General features: G+C 41.6%; 1 protein-coding gene across 1 annotated transcript in view; it reads right to left on the reverse strand.

The window, feature by feature from the left end:
- The window catches only part of LOC148775809 (ATP-binding cassette sub-family C member 4-like), a 139,788-nt gene that overhangs the window by 70,118 nt on the left and 51,998 nt on the right, over positions 1-17,672 (reverse strand). Inside the window, exons 16-20 of the mRNA XM_088842845.1 lie at positions 17,497-17,637; positions 16,700-16,737; positions 15,929-16,029; positions 9,939-10,085; positions 6,030-6,109 (exon numbers count right to left, since the gene is read on the reverse strand). Of these exons, the coding sequence (XP_088698971.1) occupies positions 6,030-6,109; positions 9,939-10,085; positions 15,929-16,029; positions 16,700-16,737; positions 17,497-17,637 (507 nt within the window). The remainder of the gene's footprint in view (positions 1-6,029; positions 6,110-9,938; positions 10,086-15,928; positions 16,030-16,699; positions 16,738-17,496; positions 17,638-17,672) is intronic.

Below are 17,672 nucleotides of genomic sequence, written 5' to 3' on the forward strand. Positions count from 1 at the left end.
AGTGATGAAACTGGATGCCACAATCTAAGTTTTCTAAATGGTGAGCTTTAAGCCAACTTTTTCACTCTCCTCTTTCACTTTTGTCAAGAGGCTCTTTAGTTCCTCTTCACTTTCTGCTGTAAGGGTGGTATCGTCTGCATATCTGAGGTTATTGATATATGTCCCGAAAATCTTGATTCCAGCTTGTGCTTTATTCATCCCAGCATTTCTCATGATGTACTCTGTATATAAGTTAAGTAAGTGGTGTGACAATATACAGCCTAGACACACTCCTTTTCCTATTTGGAACCAGTATGTTCTTCCATGTTCAGTTCTAACTGTTGCTTCCCGACCTGCATATAGGTTTCTCAAGAGGCAGGTCAGGTGGTCTGGTATTCCCATCTCTTTCAGAATTTTCCACAGTTTATTGTGATCCACACAGTCAAAGGCTTTGGCATAGTCAATAAAGCAGAAATAGATGTTTTTCTGGAACTCTCTTGTTTTTTTGATGATCCAGCAGATGTTGAAATTTGATCTCCGGTGCCTCTGCCTTTTCTAAAACCAGCTTGAACATCTGGAAGTTCACGGTTCATGTATTGCTGAAGCCTGGCTTGGAGAATTTTGAGCATGACTTTACTAGCGTGTAAGATGACCTTCCTCTTGAGAAACCTGTATGCAGGTCAGGAAGCAACAGTTAGAACTGGTCATGGAACAACAGGAAAAGGAGTAAGTCAAGGTTGTATATTGTTACCCTGCTTATTTAACTTATATGCAGAGTACATCACGGGGAATGTTGGGCTGGAAGAAGCACAAGCTGGAATCAAGATTGTGGGGAGAAATCTCAATAACCTCAGATATGCAGATGACACCACCCTTATGGTAGAAAGTGAAGAGGAACTAAACAGCCTCTTGAGGAAAGTGAAAGAGGAGAGTGAAAAGGTTGGCTTGAAGCTCAACATTCAGAAAACGAAGATCATGGCATCTGGTCCCATCACTTCATGGGAAATAGATGGGGAAACAGTGGAAACAGTGTCAGACTTTATTTTTTTGGGCTCCAAAATCACTGCAGATGCTGATTGCAGCCAGGAAATTAAAAGACGCTTACTCCTTGGAGTTATGACCAACCTAGATAGCATATTAAAAAGCAGAGACATTACTTTGCCAACCAAGGTCCGTCTAGTCAAGGCTATGGTTTTTCCCGTGGTCATGTATGGATGTGAGAGTTGGACTGTGAAGAAAGCTGATCACCGAAGAATTGATGCTTTTGAACTGTGGTGCTGGAGAAGACTCTTGAGAGTCCCTTGGACTGTAAGGAGATCCAACCAGTCCATTCTAGAGGAGATCAATCCTGGGTGTTCATTGGAAGGACTGATGCTAAAGCTGAAACTGCAATACTTTGGCCACCTCATGCGACGAGTTGACTCACTGGAAAAGACTCTGATGCTGGGAAGGATTGGGGGTGGGAGGAGACGGGGATGACAGAGAATGAGATGGCTGGATGGAACCACCGACTCGATGGACATGAGTTTGAGTGAACTCCGGGAGTTGGTGATAGACAGGAAGGCCTGGCGTGCTGTGATTCACGGGGTCGCAAAGAGTCGGACACATCTGAGCGACTGAACTGAACTGAAGATGAGTGCAATTGTGCATTAGTTTGAGCATTCTTTGACATTTCCTGTCTTTGGGACTAGAATGAAAACTGACATTTTCCAGTCCTGTGGCCACTGCTGAGTTTTCCAAATTTGCTGGCATATTGAGTGCAGCACTTACACAGCATCATCTTTTATGATTTGAAATAGCTCAACTGGAATTCCATCACCTCCACTAGCTTTGTTCATAGTGATGCTTCCTAAAGCCCATGACTTCATATTCCAGGATGTCTGACTCCAGGTTAGTGATCACACCATCATAATTATCTTGGTCATGAAGATCTTTTTTGTACAGTTCTTTTGTGTATTCTTGCCACCTCTTCTTAATATCTTCTGCTTCTGTTATGTCCATACCATTTCTGTCCAAGGGAGCATAAAATGTTCCCTTGGTATCTCTAATTTTCTTGAAGAGATCTCTAGTCTTTCTCATTCTATTGTTTTCCTCTACTTCTTTGCATTGATCGCTGAGGAAGGCTTTCTTATCCTTGCTATTCTTTGGAACTCTGCATTCAAATGGGTATATCTTTCCTTTTCTCGTTTGCTTTTCACTTCTCTTCCTTGCACAACTATTTGTAAGGCCTCCTCAGACAGCCATTTTGCTTTTTTACATTTCTTTTTCTTGGGGATGGTCTTGATCCCTGTCTCCTGTACAAAGTCGAAAACCTCTGTCCATAGTTCATCAGGCACTCTGTCTATCAGATCTAGTCCCTTAAATCTATTTCTCACTTCCACTATAAAATCGTAAGGGATTTCATCTAGGTCATACCTGAATGGTCTAGGGGTTTTCCCTACTTTCTTCAAATTAAGTCTGAATTTGGCAGTCTTCATGATCTGAGCCACAGTCAGCTCCTGGTCCTATTTTTGTTGACTGTATAGAGCTTCTCCATCTTTGGCTGCAAAGAATATAATCAATCTGATTTCGGTGTTGGCCATCTGGTGATGTCCATGTGTAGATTCTTCTCTTGTGTTGTTAGAAGTGGGTGTTTGCTATGACCAGTGTGTTTTCTTGGTAGAACTTTATTAGCCTTTGCCCTGCTTCATTCTGTACTCCAAGGCCAAATTTGCCTGTTACTCCAGGTGTTTCTTGACTTCCTACATTTGCATTCCAGTCCCCGATAATGAAAAGGACATCTTTTTTGGGTGTTAGTTCTAAAAGGTCTTATAGGTCTTCATAGAACTGTTCAACTTCAGCTTCTTCAGTGTTACTGGTTGGGGCATAGACTTGGATTACCGTGATATTGAATGGTTTGCCTTGGAAATGAAGAGAGATCATTCTGTCATTTTTGAGATTGCACCCAATTACTGCATTTTGGACTCTTTGTTGACTAGTATGGCTACTCCATTTCTTCTAAGGGATTCCTGCCCACAGTAGTAGATATAATGGTCATCTGAGTTAAATTCACCTACTCCAGTCCATTTTAGTTTGCTGATTCCTAAAATGTTGATGTTCACTCTTGCCATCTATTTGACCACTTCCAATTTGCCTTGATTCATGGACCTAACATTCCAGGTTCCTGTGCAACATTCCTCTTTACAGCATCTGACTTTACTTCCATCACCAGTCACACCCACATCTGTGTGTTGTTTTTGCTTTGGCTCCGTCTCTTCATTCTTTCTGGAGTTATTTCTCCACTGATCTCCAGTAGCATATTGGGCATCTGCCGACCTGGGGAGTTCATCTTTCAGTGTCCTATCTTTTTGCCTGGACTTCCCTTGTGGCTCAGCTGGTAAAGAATTCAACTTATTTAACTCTGTTAAATCACAACATTATAAAACATCGGTGAGTCTTATCTATACGATGAGATCTATACAAACCCTGGATTTCCTTGGTGACTCAGATGTTAAGGAATCTGCAATGCAGGAGACCCAGGTTCGATCCCGGGGTCAGGAAGATCCCCTGAAAAGAGAATGGCACCCCATTCCATTATTCTTGCCTGGAGAATTCCATGGACAGAGGAGGCTGGCAGTCTACAGTCCATGAGACTGCAAAGAATCGGATACAACTGAGCGACTAACAGGTGCACACACACATACAAAGCCTAAGACTGCTGCTGCTGCTAAGTCACTTCAGTCGTGTCCGACTTTGTGCGACCCCATAGATGGCAGCCGACAAGGCTCCCCCGTCCCTAGGATTCTCCAGGCAAGAACACTGGAGTGGGTTGCCATCGCCTTCTCCAATGCATGAAAGTGAAAAGTGAAAGTGAAGTCGCTCAGTCCTGTCCGACTCTTAGCAACCCCATGGACTGCAGCCTACCAGGCTCCTCCATCCGTGGGATATTCCAGGCAAGAGTACTGGAGTGGGGTGCCAAGCCTAAGACTAAGCTTTCTAAAACTGCCCTTTGCTTGGGATACATTAAACACATTCTTCATCCCTAATTTGGCTGCCTTGGATATTTTCACAACCATGTCAGCTCTGGGACCTGGGTATACTTCAATTTGCTCCCAACTGCTCTCAGGTAACTCACAGGTAACACACAGTCACAGGTAACTCCACTGAAGAGTGAATGGTGAGGTTTGGTTTACAGCTTGTTAACCAGCACAACAGGAAGCTTTAGGGAAACATGGCTTATTTCTTCCTTCATGTTTAGTATATTTCACTGATCAATAGTTTCCTTTCTACTTTTGTCAAGTTTCAACCTTATTACAAACTTTAAGTCTGTAGTCCACTTATTTTCTAATTTAACAAAGAAAGGCAATGCCAAAGAATGCTCAAACTACCGCACAATTGCACTCATCTCACACACTAGTAAAGTCATGCTCAAAATTCTCCAAGCCAGGCTTCAGCAATACATGAACCGTTAACTTCCAGATGTTCAGAAAAGGCAGAGGAACCAGAGATCAAATTGCCAACATCTGCTGGATCATGGAAAAAGCAAGAGAGTTCCAGAAAAACATCTATTTCTGTTTCATTGACTATGACAAAGCCTTTGACTGTGTAGATCACAGTAAACTGTGGAAAATTCTGAAAGAGATGGAAATACCAGACCACCTGACCTGCCTCTTGAGAAACCTATATGCAGATGAGGAAACAAGAGTTAGAACTGGACATGGAACAACAGACTGGTTCCAAATAGGAAAAGGAGTAGGACAAAGAGGAAAAGGAATAGGACAAGGCTGTATATTGTCACCCTGCTTATTTAACTTATATGCAGAGTACATCATGAGGAACGCTGGGCTGGAAGAAGCACAAGCTGGAATCAAGACTGCCCGGAGAAATATCAATAACCTCAGATATGCAGATGACACCACCCTTATGGCAGAAAGTGAAGAGGAACTCAACAGCCTCTTGATGAAAGTGAAAGAGAAGAATGGAAAAGTTGGCTTAATGCTCAACATTCAGAAAATTAAGATCATGGCATCTGGTCCCATCACTTCATGGCAAATAGATGGGGAAACAGTGGAAACAGTGTCAGACTGTATTTTGGGGGGCTCCAAAATCACTGCAGATGGTGAGTGCAGCCATGAAATTAAAAGACCCTTACTCCTTGGAAGGAAAGTTATGACCAACCTAGATAGCATATTAAAGAGCAGAGACATTACTTTGCCAACAAAAATCATAGTCAAGGCTATGATTTTTCCAGTGGTCATGTATGGATGTGAGAGTTGGACTGTGAAGAAAGCTGAGTCCTGAAGAATTGATGCTTTTGAACTGTGGTGTTGGAGAAGACTCTTGAGAGTCCCTTGGACTGCAAGGAGATCCAACCATTCCATTCAAAAGGAGATCAATCCTGGGTGTTCACTGGAAGGACTGATGCTAATTCTGAAACTCCTATACTCTGGCCACCTCACATGAAGAGTTGAATCACTGGAAAAGACTCTGATGCTGGGAGGGATTGGGGGCAGGAGGAGAAGGGGACGACAGAGGATGCGATGGTTGGATGTCATCACTGACTCAATGGACATGAGTTTGGGTAAACTCTGGGAGTTGGTGATGGACAGGGAGGCCTGGCATGCTGCAGTTCATGGGGTCGCAAAGAGCCGGACACGACTGAGCGACTGAACTGAACTGAGCCACCTAGGAAGCCCAATACAATGCATAATTTAGTTAATCTAGGCTATCTTTCCATGAGAGGTGATTATTTTTATATTATGAAATGTGTTCTTAGTAAAGGGAATCCACGCCAGACACCTTGGAGGCAGAGGGAGAACCACCTGCCCAGCATGTTGCTGCTTCAAACCAACGTTGACGTGACCATGTAGACGCGCCTGCCCCAGGGGTTACTCATGTTAACTCAGGATCCCAATCAGAACTGCACCTTTCTCTCACAAACACAGCCTTTACTGAAGATAACAGGACACAGTGCCAGGTTTAAAGGCCCAAACTCAGCCCATGTGAAAAATCCTTAAGAAACAGGCACTCTACTCTTCCCTGTGAGAACTCTCGCAGGACTGATACATTACCTGGATGAAATCAAGAAATATCAGGGGCAGCAAGTCATCCATATGTCCAATGTCTTTGGAGAAACAATTCAAAATTCTTCCTGCAAAAACAGGATACAAGAAATTACTCATTCCCTCAGGAGCTTTAAGAGAAATAATTCATGAACATATCAAAACAATATTTTTGAAGACTATGTATTTAGGGATTTCCCTGGTGGTACAGTGTCCCCAGTGCAGGGGACATGTGTTCAATCCCTGGTCTGGGAAGATTCCACATGTTGCAAAGCAACTAAGCCTGTGCGCCGCAACTACTGAAGCCCATGTGCCCAGAGCCTGAGCTCTGCTATAGAAAAAGCCACCACAATGTGAAGCCCAGGCACTGCAATGAGGAGTGACCCTTGTTACTCCTCACTGGAGAAAGCCCACATGCAGCAGCAAAGACCTAATGCAACTAACAACAAATAAATAAATCTTAAAAAAATCAAGTACGTGTATTAAATATTTAATATATTGGGCTTCCCCAGGGACTCAGAGCTAATGAATCCATCTGCCAAAGCAGGAGATGTAAGAGACAGGGGTCCAATCCCTGGGTCAGGAAGATCCCCTGGAGGAGGAAATGGCAACCTACTCCAGTAGTCTTTCCTGGGAAATTCCATGGACAGAGGAGCCTGGCAGGCTACAGTTTATGGGACTACAAAAGAGTCGGTCATGACTTAGCGGTAAAACAATAACAAATTTAACATATTACAAACTCATATGAAATAAGCCAATGTCAGTGGTAAAAAGAAAGACAAAATAGGATGACACCTAAAGAGAAACAAAAATACCATCAAATGGCAGTGGGTGGGGAATTGAAACGGAGCCCTGATTTTTAAAAGAACGGGGGAACCTTGTTGCAGTATCAGGAAGAGTTGGTAGATTCGAGAATTTCCCTCCCTTTAGATCCATCCCATCTAAGGCTCACTCCAAGTGCTAAATCTGTAAATAAACAGTTGTAAAATACCTAAGCTAATCCTAATTGTCAAACCAATTTTGCTTTAATTATCAAGATTAATTTTGGCAAGTGATGCTTTCTATAATAAATATAATTATATCCTCTCTGTAATTTTATTCCCTCCAGATGGCTCACAGCACCTCACATTTTGGGAAATTTTGGATTCTGGCCATTTCCAAGTTTTGAGTTTAGTACTGCGATAATAAGTTGCTATTTTCAGAGGTGTACCAGGTGTGACAAGCACAGACTTACGAATAAGCATCTAAGACGACCACAGGGGTGTAGGCAGGAAACAGAAATATTACTAAATGACTAAGAATCACTTATCGTTGATTTTATTTCCCGTCTCAGAATCCATGATAATAGTATACTCTTAAGGCTGCAGGACAGAATATGGGAATTTCTGGTAAATATCTGGTGTAAACTAAAAATGTCACATCAGTAAACAAAGGATGCTGCAGCCATCAGGACTCTGAAGCCACCCCTGCAAGGGTGGTGCACCCTGAGGAGACTCAGGATGAGAAAGAACAGGACACTGGCCCCAGACAGGGGAGGTGCACACCAAAGGAACTGTAACAGGGAGGAGCCAATTTTGACTGCATGCTGGATCTGTTTCTTTGACCATGACAATTTTGACGCTTTGGTCAGGGAACCCTGCCCCTCTGCATGAATGTTAAAGTGGCTTTTCTCAGCAAACGGGGAGACAATCTGACCCTTACCACCTGTCAATGGGTGCAGAAAAGAAAAAATGAACAAATGCTCTCTTATTTTGCAAGATAAATGGCCTTTTGACTTTATTTCCTCACCTCCTCTCCTCTCTGTTCTATAAAAGAACCAGGCATCCAGATCCCAATAAGATGCCTATTTTGGGACATCAGTCTGCCATCTTCTCAATCTGCCAGGTTTCCAAATAAAGTCGTTATTCTTTGCCTGAACACGTCACCTGTAAGACTTATCGGCGTTGTGAGGCAAGCAGAGCGAGCTTGAACTTGGTAACAAGTAATACCCCTCTGTGTGGTTTTCTCTTCATACAATCACATTCCAGAAACAAAGATACTATAAACAATCTATTATAAATTCTACTTTTGAAAATAAACACAGGGAAGAGTTCAATTTAATATACCACTAAAAGAGTAAATAACCGATGCCCCTAAACCTTTGGGCCTATCTTTATTCCTTATTTGGGCTTCTATTTTCTTGAAGGGATGAAGTTCTGATAATAGACACAGGAGGGGGAAACAAGATACACACTGGTATGCCTGCTGTTCTAGGATTAGTGACCTTAAAGGTTTAAACTTGGTTCCAAATCCTTGAATAATAAATCAGCATCTGGAGAAGCCTACAGGTCATCAAGAGTCTGGTTAACAGTGGTCACAAGCTGTGATAACAGAAATTCAGTCCCACTTGATGCTCCCAAATTTACAACTGTAGTTTTCACGTTAACAGGCAAAGTAGAGAGACTTCACAGCCATAATAGCAAAGACTCTCAATCACTTCCTCACTACATTCGTAATAAAATGAGACTGTATGGGCCTCTGCAGTTTACCATCCTGTGCTCCTCACATTGCCTGGACTAAAGAACACGCGTTGAATAAATCTGTACAAGATGCTGCCCTAAACAGTCTTATTTAATCCTCACAACAACAGTCTTGTGAAACAGGAAGGGCAGTGGTTAATCCCATTTCACAGGAGAGCAGTTCCCAGACACCATGTCGACATCCTCACTGAGGTTCATTAGGCACTGACCCTGTGCTAAGTGCTGTGAATGTATTAACCTGCTTCATGCCCACAACATCAAGATATCAATAAGTGTGTGAACAGTATCCTCATTTTATAGGTAAGAAAATTGAGACACAGAGAAATTAAATAACTTGCATGTAAATTTTAACATAACTATAACTGGCTATTGCTATTAGTAACTATCTCCAGGACTGAACCAAGAAAGGTGGCTCCAGACTTCATACTTGTAACCATGACAACATCCTGCCTGGAGATTTGCCTGCCCAGTAGTATCTACCTACTTTGGCCTTGATCACACAGCTAGTTGGTGGCCAGGCCAAGGCTACTGCTGTCCTCCCTCCAGTCACATCCCTGCCTCAACAGGTCCTGTCAATCATCACCTGCAAAAACAAAGCTGCCCTGGGCCTCAGCACAAGTCTAACCAACAGAACAGAGTGGGCATGTGTGCTGATGAACTAGCTCTTCATAGGAACCCAGATCAGGAGCCTACCTTCCAAAGCAAGACAGGTTGAAGGCCTGAGGGTGTAGGAAGCAACCACTTAGAACCCTTCAGGGACACTCTAACTTAATAATGAAAATCCACCTGCTAGGTATCACAAGACATCTTTAATGTAACCAAAAGTCCATTGTAAAACTAGAGTTGATTTTATCGAAGAGGATGTTTACATTTCACTGATCTTGTATTTTAATTAGTCTTACATTACCATTTAGGTAAAACTCAAAATATAAGCATGTGCCAGAGCTCTGTGGTCCCAGAAATGGATGGACAAAGAAAGAAAGAAACACACAGCCTGTTTTCTGTAGAGATGTTCCTGGAAGATGGTCCTTCCTAGTTAGTTTAATACCATGTAACATAGCCAACATTTTAACAACTAGTCAAAAACATTTCAACATATTTTCATCATCTGTTGGATGTTTCATATGCCACATAACAAATGGACTCATAGATCATCCTGCAAAGTAAACATTCATGTATTTTTACAGACATACATAAATTGGAATAAAAGTTTATATGCTCCTATATTCAGATTTTCTCTGGTAGGAAAAATTACCAGTGAAGCTTTTTATAGAAAATGAATAAATATACACAGTGATTTTCTTCCAAACATCTCTTCCACTTTCAAATATGAAAATGTAAATAGGCACTTTATGTGTTAACAAGACATATTCATTAAGAAATTTCATGCCTGACTTACCTATTGGATTTCTATGGAAGAATAATACCGGAACTCTTAAAATGCTCTCCAACATTTTGTTGTGCAAAGTTTGTGAAGAATTAACAAGGATGTAAAATATCAACAGAGACCTTGTGATGCCAAAAAGGACAGTAGACACAGTTAACCCTGAAATAAAGAAGCATCACTCAGCACAAGATCTCTGTCTTATTCTCAACCATACTAAAGAATGGCAGATAGTTTAAAAAGGTACTGTGCATTTTATTCTATAAATAAAATTTGTATAGCGATTTACATATATACAGAATAAAAAACATATATATATATATATATATAGTAGGTTATCTAAGAGTTTAATGTTTTCAAAAATACATATATAAAGAAAAATATAAAAATCACTGTTTTCCTCCAACTAAATAGAAACAACATGGGGGAAAAATCATGTGTAAAATACAGCTTCATTCTAGGCTTGCCTAATTCAATTACAAGTTCTAATAAAACTTATAAGAAAGATAATTATACAAGTAGCTGATCTTCCTTTCTCGACACTTCAAATCTCATTATTTACAACATCACCAACTCCTGGAGTTCACTCAAACTCACGTCTATCGAGTTGTGATGCCATCAGCCATCTCATTCTCTGTCGTCCCCTTTTCCTCCTGCCCCCAATCCCTCCCAGAATCAGAGTCTTTTCCAATGAGTCAACTCTTCGCATGAGGTGGCCAAAGTATTGGAGTTTCAGCTGGTTAAGTTCTTGAATTTCATCAACAGGCATTTGGCTTAGCCCAAAATCCTATATGAATGTGTAACAGAATCCCTTCCTTCTTCTTTAAACCCTCATTGTCCATCAATTCAGAAGGCAAACAACTGGTAGGTTCAAGTTTCTTATCAAGTGATCAATAAAATAAATACCAAATTTCAATGAGTGGATTTTTACATAATCAAGGCTATGGTTTTACCAGTGGTCATGTATGGATATGAGAGTTGGACTGTGACGAAAGCTGAGCGCCGAAGAATGGATGCTTTTGAACTGTGGTGCTGGAGAAGACTCTTGAGAGTCCCTTGGACTGCAAGGAGATCCAACCAGTCCATCCTAAAGGAGATCAGTCCTGGGTGTTCATTGGAAGGACTGATGCTGAAGCTAAAGCTCCAATACTTTGACCACCTCATGCGAAGAATTGACTCACTGGAAAAGACCCTGATGCTGGGAGGGATTGGGGGCAGGAGGAGAAGGGGACAACAGGGGATGAGATGGATGGATGGCATCACCGACTCGATGGACATGAGTTGGTGATGGACAGGGTGTTGGTGATGGACAGGGAGCCCTGGTGTGCTGCGGTTCATGAGGTCACAAAGAGCTGGACATGACTGAGTGACTGAACTGAACTCTTTGCAGAAAGTTTTTCCAAGCATTTCCTGTGAGAATATTTAAATTTTTACTTATTTAAAAAAAATTTATTGGAGTAAAGTTGCTTTTCAATGTTGTGTTGGTTTCTGCTGTTCAACAAAGTAAATCAGCTATACATACACATATATCCCTTCCCTCTTGGACCTCCCTTCCCCCATCCCTCCCCTCTAGGTCATCGTAGAGCACTGAGCTGAGCACCCTGTGCTATACAGCAGCTTCCCACTAGCTATCTGTTTTACACACGGTAGTGTACATATGTCAATCCTAATCTCCCAGTTCATCTCCCTCACCTCCCCACTTCTGCTCTGTGTCCAAACATCTATTCTCTACAACTCTATTCGTCCCCTGCAAATAGGTTCATCTGCACCATTTTTCTCGATTCCATGTTGTTGTTGTTCAGTTACCATGTCACGTTCAACATTTCACAACCCCATTGACTGCAGCACGCCAGGCTTCCCTGTCCCTCACCATCTCCCGGAGTTTACCCAAGTTCATGAATTGGTGATGCCATCCAACCAGCTCATCCTCTGTCACTCTCTTGTCCTTTTGCCTTCAATCTTTCCCAGCATCAGGGTCTTTTCCAGTGAGTCAGCTGCTTGCATCAGGAGGCCAAAGAACTGGAGCTTCAGCTTCAGCATCAGTACTTCCAATGAGTATTCACAGTTGATTTCCTCTAAGACTGACTGTTTTGATCTCCCTTCTGTCCAAGGGACTCTCAATCTCTAATCTTCTCTAGCACCACAGTTCTAAAGCCTCAATTCTTCAGTGCTCAGCCTTCTTTATTGTCCAGCTCTCACATCCGTACATGACTACTGGAAAGAACATATTGAGTATACGGCCCTTTGTCAGCAAAGTGATGTCACTGCTTTTTAACACACTGTCTAGGTTTGTCATAACTTTCCTACCAAGAAGAAATTGTCTTCTAATTTCATGGCTGCAGTCACCATCTGCAGTGATTTTAGAGCCCAAGAAGAGGAAATCTGCCATTACTCCCAAATTTTCCCCTTCTGTTTGCCATGAAGTGATGGGACTGGATCCCATGATCTTAGTTTTTTTTAATATTCAGTTTTAGAGGCTCTTTAGTTCCTTTTTGGTTTCTGCCATTAGAGTGGTATCACCCACATATCTGAGATTGATATTCCCCAGCAATCTTGATTCCAGTGTAACCCACCCAGCCTGGCATTTCACATGATGTGCTCTTTGTATGCGTTAAATAAACAGGGTGACAATAAACAGCCTTGTTGCACTCCTTTCTCAATCCTGAACCAATCAGTTGTTCCACACAGGGTTCTAACTGTTGCTTCTTGATTTGCATACAGGTTTCTCAGGAGACAGGTAAGAAGGTCTGGTATTCCCACCTCTTTAAGAGCTTCCATAGTTTGTTATGACAAACACAGTGAAAGGCTTTAGCTTAGTTAGTGAAACAGAGGTAGATGCTTTTCTGGAATTCCCTTGCTTTCTCTATGATCCAGCCAATGTTGGCAATTTGACCTCTGGTTCCTCTGACTTTTCTAAACGCAGCTTGAACATCTGGAAGTTCTCAGTTCACATAATGCTGAACATAGCTTGAAGGATTTTGAGCATAACGTTGGTAGCATGGGAGATGAGTGCAATTGTCTGATGGATTGAACATTCTTTAGTACTGCCCTTCTTGGGAATTGGGATGAGGACTGACTTTTTCCAGTCCTGTGGCCACTGCTGGATTTTCCAAATTTGCGGACATATTGAGTGAAGCAATTTAAATCTTTTAGGATTTTAAATAGCTCTGCTGGAATTCCATCACCTCTAGTAGCTTTATAGGCAGCCATGCTTCCTAAAGCTCACTTGACTTCACACTCCAGAATGTCTGGCTCTGAGTGAGCGACTACATCATGGTGGTTATCCAGGTCATTAAGATTTTTATCGTATAGTTCTTCTGTGTATTCTTCCATCTCTTGTTGATCTCTTCTGCTTCAGTTAGGTCTTTACCATTTCTGTCCTTTATTGTGCCCATCTTTGGATGAAATGTTCCTTTGATATTTCCAAGTTTCTTGAAGAGATCTCTAGCCTTACCCTCTCTGTTATTTTTCCTCTATTTCTTTGTATTGTCCATTGAAGAAGGGCTCCCAATCTCTCCTCGTTATTCTCTGGAACTCTGCATTTAGTTCCAGGAGGTCTTCTAGATCTTCATAGAACTGATCAACTTCAGCTTCTTCAGCATCAGTGGCTGGAGCATAGACTTGTATTACTGAGATGTTGAATGGTTTGCCTTGGAAATGAACCAAGATCATTCTGTCATTTTTAAGGTTGCACCCAAGAACTGCATTTTGGACTCTTGTTGATTATGAGGGCTATTCCATTTCTTCTAAGCGATTCTCGCCCACAGTAGTAGATATAACGGTCATCTGAATTAAATTCACCCGTTCCCGTCCATTTTAGCTCACTGATTCCTAAGATGTCTATGTTTACTCTTACCATCTCCTGCTTGACCACATCCAATTTACCTTGATTCATGGACCTAACATTCAGGCTCCTATGCAATACTCTTCTTTACAGCATCAGATTTTACTTTCCCCAACAGACACACCCACAACTGAGCGTCGTTTCCACTTTGACCCAGCCACTTCATTCTGTCTGGAGCTATTAGTAGTTGTCTTCTGCTCTTCCCCAGGAGCTTATCGGACACCTTTTGACCTTGGGGGGGCTAATCTTTTTGCCTTTTTATGCAGTTCATGGGTTTCTCATGGCTAGTGCACTGGAGTGGTTTGCCATTCTCTCCTCCAGTGGATTACATTTTGTCAGAACTCTCCACTATGACCCTTAGGTGTCCCTACATGGCATAGCTCATAGCTTCACTGAGTTATTCAAGCCCCTTCACCATGATAAGGCAGTGATCCCTGAAGAGGGTAGATTCCATATATATGCATTAATACAAACATTTTGTTCTGTTTTATTCTTTCTGACTTACTTTACTTTGTATGACAGACTCTAGGTCCGTCTACCTCTCGACAAATGACCCTTACTCATTCCTTTCTCTGGGTAAGTAATATTCCAGTGTACATATGTGTTAGTTGCTCAGTCATGTCCAACTCTTTGCAACCCCATGAACTGTAGCCCACCAGGCTCCTCTATCCATAGAATTTTCCGAGTATGAATACTGGAGTGGGTTGCCACTCCTTATCCAGGGGTTCTTCCTGACCCAGGGATGAAACTCAGGTCTTCAGCATTGCAGGCAAATTCTTTAGCATTTGAGCTACCCGGGGAGACCCCCTCCCCTGATCCAGTGTATATATGTATCACAAATGAGATGAAAAGACAGTCCTGAGAATGGGAGAAAGTAATTACAAAATAAGTAACTGACCAAGGATTAATCTCCACAATATACAAACAGCTCATGTAGCATAATATCAAAAAAACCAAACAACCCAATCAAAAAATGGGTAGAAGACCTATATAGACCTTTCTGCAAAGAAGACATACAGATGGTCAAAAGGCACATGAAAAGATGCTCAATATCGTTATTTGAGAAATGCATATCAAAACTATAATGAAGTATTACCTCACACCAGTCAGAATGGCCATCATCAAAAAATATACAAACAATAAATGCTAGAGAAGGTGTGGAAAAAGGGAACCTTATTGCACTGTTAGTAGGAATGTAAACTGCTACAGTCACTATGGAGAACAGTATGGAGGTTCCTTAAAAAATTGAGAATAGAACTACCATACGACCCATCAATCCCACTACAGGGCATATACGCTGAGAAAACCATAATTCAAAGACACATGCACCCCAGTGTTCACAGCAACACTATTTACAAAAGCTAGGATATGGAAGCAACGTAAATGTATGTCAACAGATGAATGGATAAAGAAAGCATTTAAAATTTTTATTAAAGACATCCTTTAAATAGTATGTAATGCTATCATATATATATATCCTAAATACTCTTGTGAATAGACAGAGTCATGTTAATAGTTAATATTATCTGGCAAGGCAAATTTTGAATTAATCACATAGTTGGGGAGTAAGGTAACCCTTACTCAGGGTAAGAAAGAGAAGGAATCCTAATTTCAGACACTGGACTTCCCCTGCTTAGCTTCTCAAGTTATTAGTGAAGCCCAGGAGATGGCCAGTGTGGAAAGGGGAGCTTTGCATACCTGGGAGGGAATAATGCTTTTATTTGCAGCCCATGCTGCCAGAGGATTTCTTCCAAGATCAGTAAAAGCCAGGGTTTATTCAGACAGAATTGGAACAACCTGAACCACAGGGTGGGGATTCATTTCTATTCCCCTTGCCCATCCATATAATGATATAAGATTTAGCTAAAACACCTATTAGAATGCACAGTAGCTACATATTACCAGTGGCTGATTTTCTCAATATGCAATCCTGGTTTAACTACCAAAATCCAGTATGGAGCAAGTTAAGAGTCTCCATTCAACCATTTTTCTTCTAGTAGATCTTTAAAATAATTATTCTAATTAATTCACAGAATAAATGCGATTCAGATAATTAATCTATTAAGACATTACTGAATTACTCTGGAAGCCCTCTTGCTCACGCAGACTCCTTGTAGGCACCTTAAACTCTGGCATTATAGAGTAGATGACTCAACTTCACCTGAATAAACTCCTAAGTACCAGTTCAGAACGAATGCTACATCTTCATCTTCATCTTCTTTTACATATCCCCCAAAATACAGGTCATTTTGTACATTTGCCCTATGGAACAGGAAATAAAAAATATTACACTATAGATATACATAGAATTTACACAAATATCACAAAACAATTACCTCAATTCAAGAAATGTATATTATGCTGGAAAGTGTTTGCCAGCTTGAAAGCCCCTGTGTATATCTCCCTTTTAAAAATCCGAATCACAACGTTTAGTTTTCAAAATAATCTGTGAAGACAGACTTAGAAAATGAACTTATGGTTGCCAGGGAAAAGGATAGTTAGAGAGTTTGGATGTTTATGCACAAACTGCTATATTTAAAACAGGTAACCAACAAGGGCTTACTGTATTGCACATGGAACTCTGCCCAATGTTATGTGGCAGCCTGGATGGGAGGGAATTTTGGGGGAGAATGGATACATGTACATGTATGGCTGCGTCCCTTCGCTATTCAAAAGAAACTATCACAACATTGTTGATCGGTCATATCCCAATACAATATTAAAAGTTGTGAAGAAGCTGCTAAAGGGAGGGACATGGGAGAGACCATGAGGGGATCATACACCACACACAGGAACTTTCATTTTTCTTCAGGGAAACTATGTGAGGGTCAGAAGAGGAGGCTAAACTAGCCCATTTCCCCCCTGACTCTGTGGGAAAGTGAGGCTTCATGTAGCCTTCACAGCATTTTGGGTCAGACCAGGAATCACTCACCAGAATGCAAGCCACCAATCCTGCAGGACGTAGGCAACCTGGAGCAGGAAACAGCAGTCACTCAGACACTGATGTTACTGAGCCCTCACACCCCGCTCACTAGGATGGCGGGTGGAAAGGCTCCAGAACATGGAGACGGTCCTTCCGGCTCAGGTCTGTGCCAAACCCCACACCCCAGATGACCACAGGTCAGGGGAGGGCATCTTACAAGTTAATATCTTTAAAAGAAATCCCCTTTTCCCTAGAAGACTTTGTTCCCAAAATATAATATACTTCAACACAAATCCAAGTGGACTGCAAAAGGCAGTAATAACAGAACAAATGCTGGGATTTTTCAAAGCAAAAAGCTTGACAGGTACAGTGATGGTCAGTTCTGGGTGTCAGCTTGGCTGAGCCAGTCTCCAGTGATTCAACTAAACACTTGTCTAGATGTTGCTCTGAAGGTATTTTGTGGATGTGGCTCACATCCATCATCAGAACTTAAGTAGAGGAGTTCACTCTCAACACTGTGGTTGCCTCATCCAGTCAGTCAAAGGCCCTAAGAGCAAAACCTGAGGCTTCCTGGAGGAGGAAGAAATTCTGTCTCAAGACAGCAGGGTCAGCTCCTGCCTGAGGTTCCAGCCTGCAGGCCTGCCTTGCTGATTTCACATTCACCAAGCTAGGCCCACAACTGCATGAGCCAAGTCTTTGAGATAAATCTCTTAATACAAATACTTAAAAATAATTATAAAATACAGTATAAATAGTATGTAAATATCAAGCCAAGTGAGCAAACCAAAACAAACGCCCTTATGTACCTGAGCTGCGATGTTGACTAGAATAAGGAAGATGATGACAAGCCAGTCAGCACCAGCTGTGAAGTAATTCTTATAGATCTTAAAACCAACTTTTCCTTCCAAATGGTCCTCCAGAGGTAGTGTAACCTGTATATTCTCAGTCTAGAAGGGAAAAATGGCAGTGAGAGATGAAATTT

Source organism: Moschus berezovskii, chromosome 13 (assembly GCF_049115385.1).
Source record: "Moschus berezovskii isolate FMDL1 chromosome 13, NW_MosBer_1.0, whole genome shotgun sequence".
Lineage (NCBI taxonomy): Eukaryota > Metazoa > Chordata > Mammalia > Artiodactyla > Moschidae > Moschus > Moschus berezovskii.